This window comes from Malaclemys terrapin, chromosome 11 (genome assembly GCF_027887155.1).
Source record: "Malaclemys terrapin pileata isolate rMalTer1 chromosome 11, rMalTer1.hap1, whole genome shotgun sequence".
Taxonomy (NCBI): Eukaryota; Metazoa; Chordata; order Testudines; family Emydidae; genus Malaclemys; species Malaclemys terrapin.
Window position 1 is genome coordinate 16,094,064 of NC_071515.1, and position 19,318 is coordinate 16,113,381.

At 41.0% G+C, this 19,318-nt stretch overlaps 1 protein-coding gene across 4 annotated transcripts in view; it reads left to right on the top strand.

Moving 5' to 3' along the window:
• The window catches only part of KANSL1L (KAT8 regulatory NSL complex subunit 1 like), a 102,446-nt gene that overhangs the window by 72,084 nt on the left and 11,044 nt on the right, over positions 1-19,318 (top strand). For 3 of the 4 annotated variants that reach the window (XR_008446725.1, XM_054044842.1, XM_054044843.1), the window contains exons 7-12: positions 2,046-2,211; positions 7,274-7,384; positions 9,389-9,526; positions 12,664-12,788; positions 16,668-16,792; positions 17,677-17,731. Coding sequence is in view for 3 of the 4 variants with exons in the window: in XM_054044842.1 (XP_053900817.1) it covers positions 2,046-2,211; positions 7,274-7,384; positions 9,389-9,526; positions 12,664-12,788; positions 16,668-16,792; positions 17,677-17,731 (720 nt within the window). In the remaining variant the exon portion in view is untranslated. The remainder of the gene's footprint in view (positions 1-2,045; positions 2,212-7,273; positions 7,385-9,388; positions 9,527-12,663; positions 12,789-16,667; positions 16,793-17,676; positions 17,732-19,318) is intronic. The other variant, XM_054044844.1, reaches the window with a different exon arrangement.

Below are 19,318 nucleotides of genomic sequence, written 5' to 3' on the forward strand. Positions count from 1 at the left end.
TTGGATATTCCACAAATAAGACCCCAGTCCTGCCAACACTTACTGTGCATGCTTAATTTTAAACATATGAATAGTCCCACTGACTTCAATGGGACTGCCCATGTTTAAAGTTGAACATGGATGCACGTGATTGGAGGATCCTGGCTATAATCATAAATTATATTTTACCAGGAAAAATATTGCAATGGCTTCCTTTGAACAAACCTGCAAAATGTAATCCCAAGCAATCAGAGATCCCCCTCCGCTCTAAAACCCTAGCATGCACTATGCTGATTAATGCAGAAGTCCCTATGATCAATACTGGAGTAGGGAATCTGTTTATGGAGGGGAAAGAAAAACATTTTTATTTAATACTGAATGGTCTCCAAAAGTTTTATTTTACTCCTTAAATAAGAATATTGGAGTCACTTATCAGAACCATTGTTGGAGGTGGGGGGAAGGAATGGATTTATTTTACGCCATAGGTAGAATCAGTGCTCCACCACTGATGAATGAGAATGTTGATATAATCAGCAGAATGCATGTTGGGATATCTCATGAGGCAGGAAGCAGGGAGGTTTTATGGGGAGTGCTACTTTCTGAATCTAGGAAGAAAGAGACGTTAAAATTACCCTTTTTTGGTCATTTGACATCTGTGTCAACCAAGTCAGGCTATTTGTTTGTCCTTCACATCACGAAGATACTTGTTAAGAAAACAAAGAATTAATATATGCCCATTACTGCTATTGATTATTAAGGTGAAGTTATAATGCAGAAGAAGGGAAATAGTCCTGTTTAAATAAGCTGCTGTTGCAGGAGGCCGTGAAGTGTCCATACTGTCCCTGTTTCCCTCCCTTCCCTCTCACACAAGGTTCTACTGAAGGACAGAGACTTTATTGTCTGGAATGTTAAAATTGCTAAGAGCCATTTTGGACAACTTGAAAATGGAGAGTGTGTGAAAGCTTTCAGCTAGTGAGGAGGAAGACAGAAACTTCAGCTTTAGTATCTGTTAATGCTGAAAATGACATGAACAGTACTGTTTTTTATATGAAATGTTTTTATGAAGTCTTGACATCTCTTGTAGTTAAGTTGTCTTTCTCTGCCACTGCTCCCAGTCCTTCAGAGTGTTGGCCTATGAGACATCCTATCAGATTCAAGATCTTCATCCTTACTTTCAAAGCTCAGTATAATCTTACCCCCTTTGCTCTCATTTCTTCCTGCTTTCAGCATGTAGTTTTTCACATCCATCATCCAGTTCTCTACACTTGGATAAATTTATCTTCTTGTTTGTCAAAACCTCCGCTCCCTCTCATCTTCTTTCAGATCACTCCTCCCAGAAATTCTTTCTACATTGTCCTCTTCATTACTCCCCACTGCATCTCTTTCCTGAATTATTCCCATGTATTGTGTTGGGGGTTTTTTTGTTTGTGCTGTCTATCTTAGATTGTAGTTTCTGTGAGGCAAAGACTTTGCTTTCCTCTGTGAGACTTTATGTAAATGTATGGGATGCTCAAATCAATTTTTAATGTTAACTTTATGCATAATTGGGTTTCTGTGTAAGAGTTCAATAATGTATGGAGATGTACAGATACCAAGATGTTCAGGTTGTTTAAGCTGAGTAAACAATGTTTAGTTTGGTATTATAATTTTCTTTGTATGTACCAATCACGTTTGTTGTGCCTGACTAGAAAATTAACTGGAACACTGGCTTTTTTGTTTCTTGTTCATAGGGAGTACCAAATTGTTCGCATTGGTTGGGAACAATTACCTTCTGATTTGGAAACTACTTTGGAAATAAAATTCTGCTACTCTATGTTCTTTCCTAGCTCCAAATGAAGCAAATTAATTTTTTATTCAGATATGCTATACATAGTCCAAAATCACTTTTCCAGACAGTAGATATTTATCACTTCTATGCTAGTCGAAGTTTGTGTGAGAGCACTTCTGATTTACATAGCATTGAGTCGTTATTCTCATTAAAATATCTATCTCTTTGGCCCAGTTTTAGAAAGTGAATAAAGGAAAAATGAACATTTCAGATGACGTTTCTGTGAATATCCTTGCAGGCTTTGCTGTCTAGAGATGCCTCGTTTCCATATAATACACAGATGCCTTGCATGGCTCCAGTCTCCATTTGGAGCAGTTCTGACCATGGTACATCATCCAGAATAGTACAACAACATATACCAGAGGTGGACTCCTCTCTTCATCCTGTGTTATCATTCCCCTCGGGTAAGACATCCAATTCCATATTCCCAACAGAACAGCCAGTTGTATTATAAAAATCCTAAAATGTATGGTCTGACTTAGTTTTTATAAACGTTTAAAGCTTTGGCTATGAACAAACCTCTTAAAAGAAATATTTCTTGCTTGTTTATTACTTGCCAAAACATGCTCTGACAAATGCCCTTAGTATAATTTAAAGCAGTGGTTCTCAAACTTTTGTACTGGTGACCCCTTTCAAATAGCAAGCCTCTGAGTGTGACCCCCCCCTTATAAATTAAAAACACCTTTTTATATATTTAACACCATTATAAATGCTGAAAGCAAAGCAAGGTTTGGGGTGGAGGCTGACAGCTCGCAACCCTCCATGTAATAACCTTGCTACCCCCTGAGGGGTCCCAACCCCCAGTTTGAGAACCCCTGATTTTAAGGGACATGGTCAACTTAAAATTTCATCCTGCTCTCTAAAATATTGCATCTACTATAGATGCATGTAGCAATTAAGATAACTAGAACTGAAAAACACCAGAGGGAAAATATTTTTTTCCTTTTTTAGTTCATTTATTTTGTACACTTGATAGCATTTAGTGTTTAATTGTTTCTCTTGCACAGCTGGCCAATTCACCTTGTTGGTTATGTAGGTCTTTCATGCAGAGACAGGTGAGATATGTTTCTTTTTCAAAATGTAAGACAGACTTGACTGTAAAAGCAAAAAAAAACTCATTGGGGGATCTTGGACATGTGTAGAGCTTAAAACTAATTTTTACTGGTTTTAATTGAGTAAGTTTCAGATAGTGATGTCCCTTTAAGATAAATGTATGAAATACTAATATTGTAAATGCAACATTTTAAGTTGGTGGTGAAAAAATCAGTCAGGAAATTCAAAACTGGTGTGCTCTGACAGGGACACTAACTCAATTGCATTGCTCATTAAAATATATATTTAACATTTAAACCAGGAGAATTGAAATAAAAAAATACTATATATCTGCAATGTGGCCAACGTAATGTTGCTGTTATACAGAAACAATTTCTGAAGTAGAGTTTTTATTTCCATATGAAGAATATGCATTGTGCCAAAGAAATCCATGACCCTTCAAGAAAACAAAGCCTATTGAAATCACAAGCACCTTCTCTTGGCACTGAATGTTTGGAGCTGAGGCTGTAAAAAGGGCCATGCAGCCCAGCCATCTCATTTCCTTTTGTTTACATGGCTAGCTTTATTTGGTTTGCTTTTTTCCCAAGTGTTTTTTTTTTTTCTGGTGGTTCTGTAGTTAAAGGTTTTTAATTTTTTGAATGTTTCTAGGAGTTCAGAGACTTTCTTTAAAATGAACATTTTATTGGCCTTTCTGCACTTGTGCAGAAAAACGTGTTTGACCCTGACTTAGCACTACAAGTGTCACGGCTGATTTGACTCTGGTTACACCCAACCTATCTGTGGGTCTTTGAGTGTGCATCATGCCCCTTCATGTTCCTGGAGATGGATTTATATACTCCCTGATTTAATTTGGCTTGGAGACTTCTTCAGCTGAAAGGAAAGCTGCTTCTAGACCAAAACTGGCCAGTGCAGGAACTCCATTGGTGCTGAGGGCTCCCCAAGCACAGAAGCTTGAACATGAGGCTGGGAGCTCCGTGGGTCTGTCCCTGAACCCTCAGTCCAGGACCATTCTTTCAGAATTAGGCTCATTCTTCCATTTTAAGAATAAGATTGAATTAAATTAAAATGCTGAGGAATCTTATATTTTTGAGGACTCTGCACCACCCTATTAAAGATGAGAAGACACCATCATGGACATGGGGAATGTATTAGGAAGTCTTAGTTCTGTCGGTGTTTCGTTCTGAAAATCTCTCTGGCCCTTCCTGTATTCCTGACCTCTAGAGCGGATGCTTCTAATGATAGACCAGCTCCCTAAAGAACATTTGTCTCAAACTGAAAAGCTTCCCTTTTTTAAGAAGATGATCTGTTCAGCATAAAAATAGAGAAAATGAAGGACATTTGATTACTACAAGGCCACTGGGGCTTACTCAGCCTGAACAGACAAAGAGGGATGTTGCATTATACTCTTTCTGATACCAAAGACAACACCTTTCTTCTGGGGACTTGCTGCTCTCTTTCCCAGAAATTTCAGCTTCCCCAATCATGAGACAGAATAAAGAAAAGCACATAACTAGAGGCTAGGCTACAGTATCTGCTGTCTGTACATCCTCTGTCTGGCAGGCCTCACATTTGAAGTATTGCCAGGAGCTTATTTTGTCTAATTTCCTGACCCTCCTTCTTTTGGGCACCATTTGATTTATGTTCTAGCAGCATATAGTGGAAATACAATGGATCGCTGCATGCTGAGATGATACAGTTCAGCTGTGTGGCCTAATTCTCATCTATGTTGCCCCCCAAGTCCTTTTATATATCCCTTTTCAGAGATCTCTCTCATAAGACACTGCTCAGAGCAGAGATGGACTCCTTCTTAAGAATGGGAGCCATTAAAAAAAGTTGTTTAACAGAACAGAAGGCAAGGAGAAGTTGGTGATAGTCTTTTTCCCATTTTGTAGGCAACCAAATAAGATGATGCAGTTGGACTGGCTTACCAAAATATATTTGCTTTTGGATAGGTAACAGGCATTACTAGTATGGAGTCTTGCCCTCCAGCATATCTACAGCAACATGGATATTTGCCAAATATTTGTCAGTGGCTACAGGATACCTTAGACATATAGACATCCATGTATATCTGTACTAGACAACTGGCAGTTTCAGACTTGCATGGAACAAATCTTGAAGGAGAATCTGAATGTGGTATGTGCTGATTGTGCCCAGAGCCTGTGAATAAACTGAGGCAGATATCCTTATCCTTTTAAGTATGGTGTGGGAGTACATATTCACAATCTGTAAGACATCCAGGTGATCCTTTCAACCCCCCCCCCCCCCCCCAAAAAAAAAAAAAAAGGCAAGTAGGGAAGATAGTCATAATATTTTTAAGGTACAAAAAAAATCAGGTATATTTCTAAGGTCAAAAACAAACCTTTCTGGCATTTTTATACTTCATAAAGAAGCAGAAAATGTACAGGCCCAATTTTAAAAAAATCTTTTGCAGATACCCATTAATCCTGTGACAAAGAACTTACTTAAATCAGTACCAGTTACTGAAATAAGCTGTTCTTTTTGGTTAGCAAAAATTGCTTGTAGAAAGATTTTTGTATTTGCAGATCTCCAAGACACTTGAGATTAAGATGGTATGTAAATGTTGGAAAATTATTGTCCACCTTTTGGCCCTTTAAATTAGTGTAATTTTCCTTCTTAATTTCCCAGCTGTCAAACTTACCTCCCTGGACTCTTCACCTTCCTTTATTCCAAGCATAAGAAGTCTTCATTCCTCTCTTTGCTCCCTTTTTGTAAATTTGTTTCCTGAAGGGCTTTTCAAACAGAGACATCTTTGTAAGTCCTTCTGCCTTTTTACAATGGCTAAATTCCTAAGCACTTGAGATATTTTGCAGACTAAGTCTCCCCCAGGAAGCAAGTTAGAGTTCCCTGTTGCCTTCTTTGTTAGAGACAAAAATAGGGCACCTACCTTGAAATTACCCCAGGGCGTTCAGCAATAACATTTTTCAAAAATACCAAATAATTCTACCCAGCTGGCTAGATTGAGGCTTTTGCAGATCACAAAATAAAAGTGCAACATGTGCTCTCCACAGCACTGACTTTTTGAGCACCAGTGGGTGTAGATGCGGGACAAGACCCTGGCCGTATGTCCACACCATATTCTTTAGGGCTTGTCTACCTGTGGGGATGTTCTGGAATAGCTGTTCCCGAAAAACTTCTTGTGTGGACAGGAATAAGAGTACTATTCAGGAATAACAATTGTGCTTTAAATTCACACCCTAACTTAATCTGAGGGCTGCTCTACACTGGGGGGGGATCGATCTAAGATACGCAACTTCAGCTACGTGAATAACGTAGCTGAAGTCGAAGTATCTTAGATTGACTTACCTGGGGTCCACACGGCACGGGATCAACGGCCGCGGCTCCCCCGTTGACTCCACTACCGCCGCTCGCTCCAGTGGAGTTCCGGAGTCGACGGGGAGCGCGTTCGGGGATTGATATATCGCGTCTTAACGAGACGTGATATATCGATCCCCGATAAATCGATCGCTACCCGCCGATACGGTGGGTAGTGAAGACGTACCCTGACTTAACTTTCAAGACTAAACAAGCTGTCAGAACATTGGAGTGCTTCGGGTCATGTTAGCCTACGATCCCCTCACCTTCTGGCTTGTTTCTTTATGGCTTTGTCTTCACTGCTAAAATCAGGTGGCGTGGGTTTCTTTTTGGATTATTTTTTACAGTGGGATAATCGATGTGCTTTAGCCATGCCTCTGTAAAATTCTAATGCAGAGCAAGCACCTGTAATTTTTACTGCAGGGTAGCTAGGTGCGGTCAGCCACACAGCAGGGGGCATAGTGTTGATGTCACTTATCTACCACACGGTAAAAATTACAGGTGCCTGGTCTCCACTAGGATTTCACAGGGGCATAGCTAATGCATGTTAGTTATCCCGCTGTTGAAAACAAACACACACTTTTTTGGCAGTGAAGACATATTCTGTGTGGGCAAAGATGAAAGATTGTCAGGAATAACTTCACATCAGAGTCCATGTCTGCATCTTTCACTTCTTACTTTCTGAGTCTCTCTCCCCCCTCCCTCCAGCCAGTCATCCCCCACACTTATGACTGGGTGTGCCAGAGAGCTAATATTTCAATTCTCCAAAAATGTCTCTCTTGCTGCTGCTCGTAGTCAAGCTTCACTTTTGTCCTTTTTTAAATACATCCCCTTGGCTGCTCTCCAGTTTCGCTATCTGAAGATATTGTCCAGCACGTGCAGCCAGTCAGTTATGTCAGGGCTGCCCCACCATCACTCTTTGTGAGCTAGTGGGCTTGAGGCAGCAATACAGTTTGTACAGAATATAACACAGACTGTATAAATAGATTTTTCAGAAATGTAATACCAACGTAGAACTCCTGGGTCCATAGCTGGCTGACTATCTCAGATGTATATATCTCTTCCTTTGTTTTATAGATATCCCTCTTCATATATATTTTGAAACATTGTTGAAGGAGGACAAGATCAAAGGAGATCCTGTTGACACCTCAGCACTAGGGGTAGAGTTTAAAATGTCTCCATCCAATGGTATGTGATGCAAAATATTTTAATGCGTGCAAGATTTATTTTTTAGCTAGTTTCTCAATACTTTCTTTTTGTATTACTGGATGCTGCCTTAAATATTGTTTAGTGCTTTTAGATGGGCAGGGATCATGCTTTTACTCACTACATGGCTAGCATGCACAACAGAGCTTACAATCTGAACATATCACAAGACTAGTTATTGGGGAGAATAACAGGCACGGGAGTTAGGAGGAGGCAGGTAATAAGGAATCGAGGGAGAAACTCATCCCACTCACATAGATTCCAAATAGCTGGGTTTTATGTGGGTGAAGTGAGAAGGGAATGGGAAGGTAAAATCTTCTATCCTGCAACTTGTACAGGGTTTGAGGCTGGTGCACAGTTCTCCCTTCTTGTTATTTTTAATTATGAGCTGGAATAACAGGTGTAGTTCCTCCTGATAGTTGGGTGTGAGCACCATTGAACCTGCATAAACACACCTGGTTCTCCTTTTCTTTGGCCTTCTGCACCAGTTCCCAAGAATTCGTGAGGGGGCTACCCAAGAGATTAAAATGTTCCACCCAGTGTTCAGGTGGAGGTAGATAAGTGGCCAAAGCTGTAATGCCACCAGGCCCATATGTTTCCACCCAATATATTGTATTTGTGAGAATATAAAACCAACCAGTGTCAAAAGGTGTTTCACACCAGTATGCTGTTGACTCATCTAATTCACTAAGTCCTTGCTAAACAAATTACATCGAGACTTCTTGGAAATAACCTATAGTCCTGTTGCTGATTGCTCTCACTAAGAGGTGCTGCTGCAGTCAGAATGAGCTCAGAAACTTGATAACAAACCCCTCCAAATGGTCACTGAGGGCTTATTTAAACACTGTTTTTGTACTGCTATAACTATATTGGTTTAGAAACTGAGCAAAGTAGTACAGTTCCCTAACATTGATGCCTTTTACCAGTATGAAGGTGTGTAAGAGGTGTAGCATATTCTTATTAGCTTATTCCCATTCAGGAATAAGTTCTACTGATATAAGCACCTTCATACAAGTATAACTGTGTGCGCACTGAGTATTGCTTTAACTATATCAACTTCTAACCTGATACAATTATAGCAGAACAAAAATAAGGGGTATGGACCATCCCCAGAATCCTTGTACTACTTGGAGATGTCAGTGTGCTGGAAGAGTTAAAAATGAAGGCATTGATACAGTAAAGTACTTAAATGCATAAGTGAAGTCAATGGGACTGTTTAAGTACCTTGTTGAATCAGGACATGACTAATTATTTTAAGTGAGTTTGTCTGTTAAAAAGCTCTAGATTTTTCTGTCTTTTACTATGTAAATAATTTCTTTGGTTAATCAGCTGTTCGGCTGCCTAGTATTTATTAGTTGTTGGTTAGACTTTGTCGAGATAAAGGAAAAGTGACTGTGTGTATTGAAAAGCTTAATAAAATGATATTTGTATGGCATAAAAAGGTAGCCGCAGCAGCTATAATAAGGCGGTTTTACGTGAGTTCTGTGGGATAGTAAAGTATTGCATTTTGCAGGAAATCTGCCTTACATCATATCCCTTATCTCCACTCTACCATGCGTTGTGCCTCTTCCACCTTAACTGCTTTTTGTCCTGTGCTTGGTATTAAAGCTATTCTTATATCTCTAACTGCTTACATATAAACGGTCCTTTTAGAAATATGAGTTAATGCTAGCTGAAATGTGAATGAACCCTTGCTGTAGTACTGTTATGAGCAAAAAAGACACAGAGGCAGATGCTCCTCTGTTACACTAGGATAAATCAGATGGTCAATATGATTGCATCAGTGTAACTGAGAGGTGAATTTGGCCCCCATGGTTTGAATTTTTTGTGTCTACACATATCAGAGATTGTTACACTATTTACTTTGTATGTTTCTGATTAAAAGTACCTGTAGCTCTTTCATTATCGTTTGTAAAGTGAGCTTGGCTGTAAGTTGCAGCTAATGAAAATGAATCTGAAACTTTGCAAATGCTTATTCTGTTGCAGAATATAATCAACGTAGTGCTTCTCTCAAACAATGGAGCAGTGGCTATTTACTTAATTCCAAACCTCAAGCAGCATCAGGAACATCTGAACAGTTGTCAGAGGGAAGAAAGAAAAGGCACCTAAGTGAGACAGCAATAGGTAAGGGAAAAATAAGAATATATAAACTACTGCCCTTTCTGAAAATACCCTTTTATCATTGGGCCCCACACATTATTCTAAACTGTTTCTTCAAATAAATGAATGGATAACTTTATGAAATTGTATTTTACAGGGATGTGAGAAATAGGCTCATAATGCACTATGCAAATGCTCACCATTTGAGGCATGCCATTTTCTGCTGGTTTTTATTTCTTCCATCCCCCCGACACTTCTCACCCCAATTCTACTTCGTGTGATTACAAAACTAGACATGCTTCTGTTTTTTATTGTTAGAATACTCCTTAAGGAAATTGCTTAGCCATACAATTGCATTTGTGTAATACTAGGTAGTGTGTTTTTTAATGATTCTCCATGAAACAGACTATGGATAAATTTGTAAATCATACACTCAACCAAACATTGACTATTTCTGAACTCAGTAAGCTATGTTTCATTTATCGTATGCTGTGGTTCCTGATTCTGGCTTCATTTTAAATTGTTAAATGTAAGAATTGTGGACAAGACTCTGAATAGGGATGGTAGGTAACCGGTGTTTTTAAAAAGGTGCTAGTGGTGATCATGATTGGTAGTTATGGACTACACTGTGTAAATGAATTGAAACAGCAGTTAAAGATAGAATTCTATAAAGCACCTAAGTGAATATGACCATATAGGAATCCAGCATGGCCTCTGTAAAGGAAAATAGTGTCTCGACAATCTCTTAAAATTCAACTGCACAGAGGATAAAGGAGAATAGATGGATATAATGTATTTGGAATTTGAGAAAAACATTCACAAATGTAACTTAAGGAAACTAAGTCACAGGGTAAGAGGAAAAGCAGTTAAGGAGTAAAATTTGGATTAGAGACAGAAACAACATTTTCAGCGTGGAAGAATAGTAATAATGGAGGACTCAGGGTTCGAAACTAAGACCCGTATAGTATAATATATCCATTAATATGGAGGAGCCATGAAATGGCAACATTTGCGGATGACCCCAAATTGTTTTGAGTAGTCGAGACTAGAAAGAAGAATGAGGAACTTCAGAAGGACCCAACAAGGGTAGGTGGCTGAGCAACATGTCCATGAGACTCAGTGTAGACCAGTGCATTGTAATGCACTCTGAAAACAACAATTTGAACTACTCGCACCCAATTATGAACATGGCAATTCCTTGATTGTAGTAATAGCACTTAAAGAAAGGTACAGCTTGACAGTATAAACCTTTTAGAGAGTAAATTCTGTGAGGTTCTGACAATTTCATTGAGATTTTTGTTTAAAAAAAAAAAAAAGATATCATCAGGGTTGCAATTTCCTGGTGCCAGCATGCTGCTATGCAATACATTTGTACATAGCAGCAGAAGCTCTAGCTCATTAGTGGTATACACCTCTACCCTGATATAACGCGGTCCTTGGGAGACAAAAAATCTCACCACGTTATAGGTGAGACCGCCTTATACCGAACTTGCTTTGGCCCTCCCTGTTCCTTGTTCCCTGACCGCCCCCTCCAGACACCCCCGTCCCTAATCACCCCTAGGACCCCACCCCCTACCCAACCCCCCTGCTTCCTGTCCCCTGACTGCTCCGACCCCTATCCACACACCCCGCCCCCGACAGGCACTCACCAGCAGCGGCGGGAAGCGGAGCAGCCCGGCCCCGGCCCACTCCACTCCGCCACCGCCCAGCCGCGGCGCTCCACTTCCCACCGCAGGTGAGTGCGGGGAGGTTGGGGAAAGGATGCCCCCCATACTCATCTGCGGCGGGAAGCGGAGCGCCGCAGCTGGGAGCTGGCGGAGTGGAGCGGGCTGGCCAGGCTGCTCCGCTTCCGCCGGTGAGTGCGAGGGGGATCCCTTCCCCCAAGGCCCGTCCCCTGAGCGACATAGCTGGGGCCAGGGCGAGGGAAGCAGAGCGGGCTGCTCCTGGCCCCCCGCTAATCCCTAGGGCCACTCTGGGACTGCGGGACCCCCAAAGTGCCCCTCCACAGCTCCTGCCTCCCAGACTTGGGGGGGAGGGGGAGAGAGAGCCCCTGACCACCCCCGAGACCCTCTGCCCCTTATCCAACCCCTCGGCTCAACCTGGCCCGGCACCCTTAACACGCTGCTCAAAGCAGCGTGTCCGAGCTTTACTGCGTTGTATGCGAACCACATTATATCGGGTTATGTTATATCGGGGTAGAGGTGTATATAGAGGTGTAGGAGCCTAATTTGGGCTCTGTCTAGGAGAAATGATCCATGAGGAAGGTCAGCAGCCTGGTGAGCAAGGCCAAAAATAAAATACTCTGTGCCAGGGAGTTGCAGAGTTGCTTATGAGATGAGAGTTCATATACTTGACCCACGCTGTGCATTACGATGCTTTATCTAGGGTCTGTTACCTCTTTCTCCCGCATTGGATCCACTGCTCTCGACAGACCCTCTTTATGGTTAGTTAGTGTTCTAAATATGTTTAGTTTAGTGTGGGATTCTCTTTTCTTCCTTCAAATCGGGAGAAGAGAGAATTGGGAACAATGGTGGTTTGCTTTTAGAGTCCAAACAAAATTGCAGCAGGGGCTATATTCACTGGGATTGAATAAAAAATACCCATAGATTATTATTTGTTTAGAACATTGACTCTACTTTAGGGGAAATCAGACTTGCAGGTGAGAAAACTGACTTTGCCTTTGTCATCTTTGCTGCCAATTCCACTTAGCCATCAGTCAGGAAAAAGCTGTTGGTTATGGAAAAGCTGACTGGGGGCTCTAATGGTTATGTGATATATAGCCCAGTCAGGGAAGGCTACACTCTCTATTCAGGTGATGTCCAAGTTTATTCCCACAAACCTGATTATTGTTGGTTGTACGTAGTCTGGTAGCTTCTGTAAAGGATGCAGGATCTGACACAATAAGGCTGCTTCCAAGAGGGAATTACCCCCTTGAACTAGAGAAACAGTTTTTGTGGGACAATAGTGATGGAGGTGAATTTGTGATGGATAGAGCCGTGTAAGTGATTATTTTACAGCTGGTTGTTAGGTGTTCATGAAATCTCAGGTGTTCAGCTGTGGGCTTTCAGAAAAGGCCTCATTTGCTACTACGTGGGATATATTTTTAATGTAATAGACTAAAAAAAATCCTATTTTTCCCCCCCAAAATCTTTTTGTGGCAGGAGAAAGTAACAGTAGGTTTGAAGCTTTTTCCTTTCAACATGCAGAACCAGAATCCCATAATGATTTTACTGCCGTGACCCATGTCAATCTGATGTCTAGATCTACCCAAAACGCATCATCGCAGGTAAACGAAAAATGAATATATTGATGGATTAAGTAAAACATCACCAAAGAGTTGTGCAAATTAGTAAATAAAAAATATAAGCCTTTCACGTTGTACTTTGCTTTACGCAGTTTTACACATGCCTATTTAGAGTGAGATTGCTAGTCTGTATTGGGAAGGGCATGTTCTAAAACAGGGGTCGGCAACCTTTCAGCAGTGGTGTGCCGAGTCTTCATTTATACACTCTCTAATTTAAGGCTTTGCGTGCCGGTAATACATTTTAACGCTTTTTAGAAGGTCTCTCTATAAGTCTATAATATATAACCAAACTACTGTTATATGTAAAGTAAACAAGGTTTTCAAAATGTTTCAGAAGCTTTCTTTAAAATTAAATTAAAATGCAGATTTTATTAGTTTAGTGTGATCCTTGCCCTTGCTTTTCCTTGCTGAGTTTTCCAATGTCTGGCACGTATTTGGATACTTTAAGCTGCACAGAGGCTTCTGAGTGATCAGTTGTTAACCGGCTCCGAGAGGGACAGAGGACAGATTTCATGTGTGAAAATACCTGTTCACACAGGTATGTGGATCCAAATGCTGAAAGCATTGCAAACGCAATTTTCTTCAAACAGTTAAATTTCACTGGCAGGGACGTCCAGCAGGTCAGAATAGAGGCCCCATGATCTCTCTCGGTAGCTTCAAGTGCGCGCCGCAGATCCACAAACTTTGATGTCCACAATTCTGAGCTTTTTAACTGAATGAGCTGCATTTCGAAATCTTCAACACCCATCCACTGAAATACAGACAAATCCAAGTTGCTTTTGTTGAACTTTTCAGGTTTAATTAGAAAAAGAAAGCATTGGGCCAAATCGCTGGAAATCTTGAAATCTGTCGGAAAATTCTGATTCCAGTTCTTGCGTGTACTTTCCAATCTCATTGACACTGACAGTGCAACGTGTCGATAGCTCTTTTATGTGATGGAAGTAGCGGAAAGTAGAAGTTTGAATATCCCTGGAAAATACTGCTAGTTTCACAACAAATGCTTTCTAGGCTTCATAAAGATCCAGAACTGTTTGCCCTGCACCCTGGAGACAGAGGTTGAGTTCGTTTAGGTGAGCAGTGATATCAGTTAGGAACATGAGCTTACACAGCCATTCGTCATCATCCAGTTCGGGGTAGTTTTGTTCTTTTTCTGACAAAAAGGCCTTGATTGCCTCAAAACAGTTTACAAAGTGCACCAAAACCTTACCACGACTTAGCCACCGAATATTGCTGTGAAGTGGGATGTCATTATAAGCACTGTCCATCTCTTCTAGCAGTGCTTGAAATTGTTTGTGAGTCAAAGCAGATCGAGCAACAAGGAAATTCACAATTCGCATCACTGTATTCATCACATTATTAAGCTCTGAATTAGAAATTTTTGCACACAGGTTTTCTTGATGGATGATACGGTGAAATTTGACTGTCGGATGGCCAATTTGATCTTCAAGTAACTTTACAAATCCCTTCTGTTTTCCGACCATGGCAGGAGCACCATCTGTTGTCACTCAAAATATTTTTCTGATGTCAACTCCTCGCTCTTCAAAATGGTTTACAAAACTTTCCAGTATATCTTCCCCCTTTGTTGTGCCATGCAGGGGTTTTAGGCAACAAAGTTCCTCTTGGATGTCATCGGAAGCACAATATCTTGCAACAACTGCCAAACGTGGAACATCGTTTATATCCATGCTCTCATCAACTGCAACACTAAACAGTGCTGTGTCTTTCAATGCAGTCATCTGCTTTTCCTTAATGTTTTCTGCCATTTCACTTATGCGTCTCTCAACTGTTCTGGCAGAGACAGGCAGTTCTTTTATTCTAGATATGATTGTATCTTTATTTGGCAAATCATTGAACAAAATTTCCGAACTGCTGAGAAAAACTTTTTATATATCCCCCATCTGTAAACAGCTTTCCGTTTTTTGCAATGCACGGTGCAATCTTGTAACTTCCTTCTATAGCTTGATTTTTACTTACACTTAAGCTTTTAAAAACACTGCTTTGCTTCTCATAGGCTGCTACCGCCTTTTTGATTGATTCAGTCTTGTCTGCTTCATCAAGAAAGGTTTTCTCGTGCTTCATTTCAAAATGTCGTCAAACACTTGATGTGCGACAAATAACACCTTCATAACAGAAAGCCCAAATAGCATGGTCCTTCTTTTCAATAAATCCAAATGCGTCTGTCCAAGCAGGCTGAAATGATCGGACATCTAGCTTCGCTTTCTTAGGAGCTGCCATTTTGTCAAATGTTCCCTTCAATTCTCAGTGGGAAAAAAAAATGGCGATAGAAGGCAGGCACAAGGTCCAAAGCAGTGTGATCTAAGATAAGCAATTTTAAGATGGACCTGGCTGGCAAGGGGCCAGAGTGGGAACCCCAGAGCATTGGCGGGCTGAGTAGTTCAGTCCGACCCCCGCTCTGGGGTTTCGGCTGCAGACTCCTGCCAGCTGGGATCTCAGCCCGCTGCCAGCCTGGGGTTCCTTCCCCCCAGGCCGGCAGCGGGCGCTGAGTTGGACCCGCGGGGACCCCGGCTGGCAGGAGCCAGCAGCGGGTACACGAGAGCGGGGCGGGCTGAGCGGCTCAGCGCACGCCGCGTGCCAGGAAAAATCGGCTCACGTGCCAACTTTGGCACGTGTGCCGTAGGTTGCCGACCCCTGTTCTAAAACCTAGAAATGCATTCTCAAAGACAAGTATTTCGCAGACCATGAATTAGTTTATCGGTGAGAACTTGTTAAAAACTCTGCATTTAAAACTAATGAAATGCATTATGATTTAAATCCCCCTCGAAACTGTGACTGGAGGCTTTTATCCTCCTGATGGAGCTACACAATATTGGCTGGCAATGTAAATACGGTTGTGGTACTTTATCCTGTTGCATCTTGATTTATCAAACCATGACTATCTCAAACTCCTATTTACTGAACTACTAGCAAAGCCTCTGGTAAAGTGGTGGTGACATCCGGGCCCCATAGAAATCAATGCCAAACTTCCCAGAGTGACAGAATTTCACCCTAGAAGTCTTCAGGTTTCAGTGCTTTGGAACTTTGGAATTCTGTAAGACAGAAATATGAAGATTTACAGCTTACAAATACTGTACCTGATAATTGAAACCTAAGTGATGTTCCCTACGCAGTTTCGGTAATGCGAATTCTATTGAATTTCTTTCCTTGACTGAGTCTTTTACACATCTGCGTCTAGTGGGAACTTCTTTCCTTTACCAGATTGAATGAAAGTGATTTATTCTGAAACAGGCTTTTTCAGCTGAAAACAGAAAGCTCTATAATTTAGATTTAATCATGTTTTAAACCCAAACCACCTTCTGTAATCCTGAAAAGTCAGTCCACACACGAGAGAAGAGGTTGGATAGCCCCAAGAGGAAAATTCTGAGAAGTTCAGCATTCTCTTATCCCTACAAAGGGATTTCTGCAGATTTCCAGACAAATATTTTCCATCTAGATTGCTCTACATTGATAAATTCATTTCATATACTGCATTTAGGCTCTGACCTCTTGGAATTCTTATTTTTATCGAGTACAAGAACATCTGCATAGTGGTCAGGTTATAGGTTAGTAGATTTATTCTAGAATGCCTTCAGAACATTATGAAAAATATAGCTATTAAGAGTGGGATTGTCAACAGTGTTACTCAGCATTAACTGTGTAATTGTGAAAAACTTCCATTGACTTCAATGGGAATACAGTTAGTCCAAAACTGAGTACTTTTGAAAACGTCATTCTAAAAAGTCATTCTGCGTTTGTCTATCTGTTAAAAGTACAAAACAATTGTTTAGTTTTATTGTCTTGTAATTAACATGCAGCTATCATCATTAAGCTAATGACTCTTCTGTATTATTAATTGTTATACAGCATAACTCTAGACGGAGACTGAGAAGTGAGAGCTCCTATGATATAGACAACATTGTTATTCCTATGTCACTGGTTGCTCCCTCTAAATTGGAGAAGCTGCAATACAAAGAAATCCTTACTCCAAGGTATGCTCATTTCCCCCTCTTTGCACCCCACTGATATTTTTTTCTGTTTTCATAAATGTTCATTCCCCCCCTCCCCCCCCCCCCCCCCCCGTTGCATGAAAGAACCCCCCAGCAATGGGGAAGATTGACTGACAATCCAGGGGAAATGGTCACACTATGCACAGAGTAAGCAGACTGTAAAAATAAAGAGGAATGTTTTTCTCTCATCTTAATTCTAGTACTCATTGCAGACACAAATGTGTGTTTTAAGAAGATTATCTTTCTCTAAGTAGTTAATTGAAGATTATCTTTTTTTAATGTCTTAGTTCAGCAGAAAAAAGCAACCTCCCAATAACATGCACAGAAAAACACATACCTATACATTTTTTAAAACATTCTGATTTTATTAATTGAATTTAACTTTTTCATGTAGCATAACCCCATTATTTCTGATATCTGGTTCTCTAAACTTATTTAAAAAACACAGATCCTTTGATTCTTGGAACAGCTTAAACAAGTTTTTGTTAAACTAAATAATGAGTGTCATCTAAACTAGCAATGCCTAGTCCTTTTATCTGCAAATCTTTGACTCGTGTTTCAGGTTTTGGCTGGTTTTATTTAAAGGCTTAAAATAATATTAACAGGACAATGTTAAGGAGCTCAGATTCTGTATTTTTTTTAAAGGAAGATTTTCTAGAACCTAATGTTAGAAGACAGGTTTTCATGATTTTTATTTAAATTAAAATCATTTTTCTTAAATATTGACATTCCCTTACAAAAATTGCAGCATAAGTACTGCAGCATTGTGCTATTTAATGAGAACAGGATAATCTCATTCCACTGCTGAAGTGATAAAACATTCAATTTGGCTAATCCTGTATTAACTACCCTTCTCCGATTTGTAGCTGGAGAGTTGTTGAACTTCATCCTCTGGGGCGATCTCATGTAGATGAAGAAGAGGTAAGCTACATTTTAATGAAACCAAGAGTTTAATACATGGTTTATCAATGTATGTTTTCAAACTTACCAGTGACTACTGAAGTTGTAAAAATAAGCTGATTGTACTAACTATGAATGTAAAAACATTCATAGAATCATAGGGTTGGAAGGGACCTCAGGAGGTCATCTAGTCCAACCCCCTGCTCAAAGCAGGACCAATCCCCAGACAGATTTTTGCTCCAGATCCCTAAATGGCCCCCTCAAGGATTGAATTTACAACCCTGGGTTTAGCAGGCCAATGCTCAAACCACTGAGCTATCCCTGTGAACACGTGTTTTATATACTTGTTTTGTCAGATGTCTCTTCTCCCTTCCTACCAACCTCTTAGTAGCAACACTAATGGGTGATGGCAAGATGAATCTCCATTAGGAAGCAAGGAGATGAAAGAATCGGGAGTCAGTGCTAGTATATAAGCAGCAGCCTACCCACATCCTAGAAACAGGAAGTATGGGCCTCTAGCTTCTTGCACCCTGATCCTTTTTTCTTTTCCTTTTAGCCCTAAGATTAAAAGGATAAGAGGAAGGAGAAAAATAGGTTATGAAAGAACACATGGAGAGTTGAGGCAACTAAGGTTTTCTATCTCAGAACCTGCACCTTTTTAGGCAAGGCTCTAGCACCCCAGGGCCCAGCCAGTGATTCAGCAGCAAGCCCCTTCTACCAACCTCCTTCCCCAATCGCTGCCATTCTCTTTCCAAGGACTGAGACACTGGAGATCCAGTGGGAAACCCTCTTCAGGGAGTGGGTGATCAGGTGGATCTCCAGGTTTGCTAGCCCCCCCGCTTCCTCTGCATTGTCTAGAAGCAGGACCAGAAAGCCAACTCCTTGGGCTTGTAGCAGCTTAGCAGGTATTTTTGTCTTTTTTTTTTTGGTGGAGGACACTAGGTTTTTTCAGCCCCATCTCTGTTTGCCTACTCCTCGCCTTGTAGTTTGGTTTTCCATTGGTGGGAGGGATCCATTTCTCCTTCCAACTTCCTGTCTGAAGCAGTGCAGCCTGCAGCACTCTCCTCAGCAAACCATGAACAATTTTTTCATCACCCACTGCTATTGTTCCTTCAGGAGCCTGGGTGAGCCGGCCTCTTTCATGGCACCCCCTGGGCTTATTGGTTTGGGGAGCTTTCTTTCCCTCGAGCAGGCATGCAGGGCATTTCCCAGATCCATTCTCTAGTCTGTGGTTCCTCCTCCTCCCCATGTTTCTGTTGCTGTTTCCCCTGACCTGGGTCAAATACCTAGTAAGAAACCTGCCATTTTTGCTACCTTCCCAAAATCTTTGGAGGTATCTGATTTCCATCTCTAATCACTATCACTGACCTGTCCCACTTGCCTGACCCCTACTTAGACTAACAGTAAACACAGCAGTTACAAGACCAGCATCCAGACCTTGATCCCAAACAAAGATATTGCTGCCCTCCTGGTGAGAATATCCTTCCTAGAGCCTCTTACTCTGAGGGCCCTTTCTGTGTGGGGGTTAGATGCTCCAATAAACTAGTCAAGGAGTAAACTTTTCAAAAGGGTTCTCTCTTCCTTCGAGACTGAAGAGGTAATACCTTG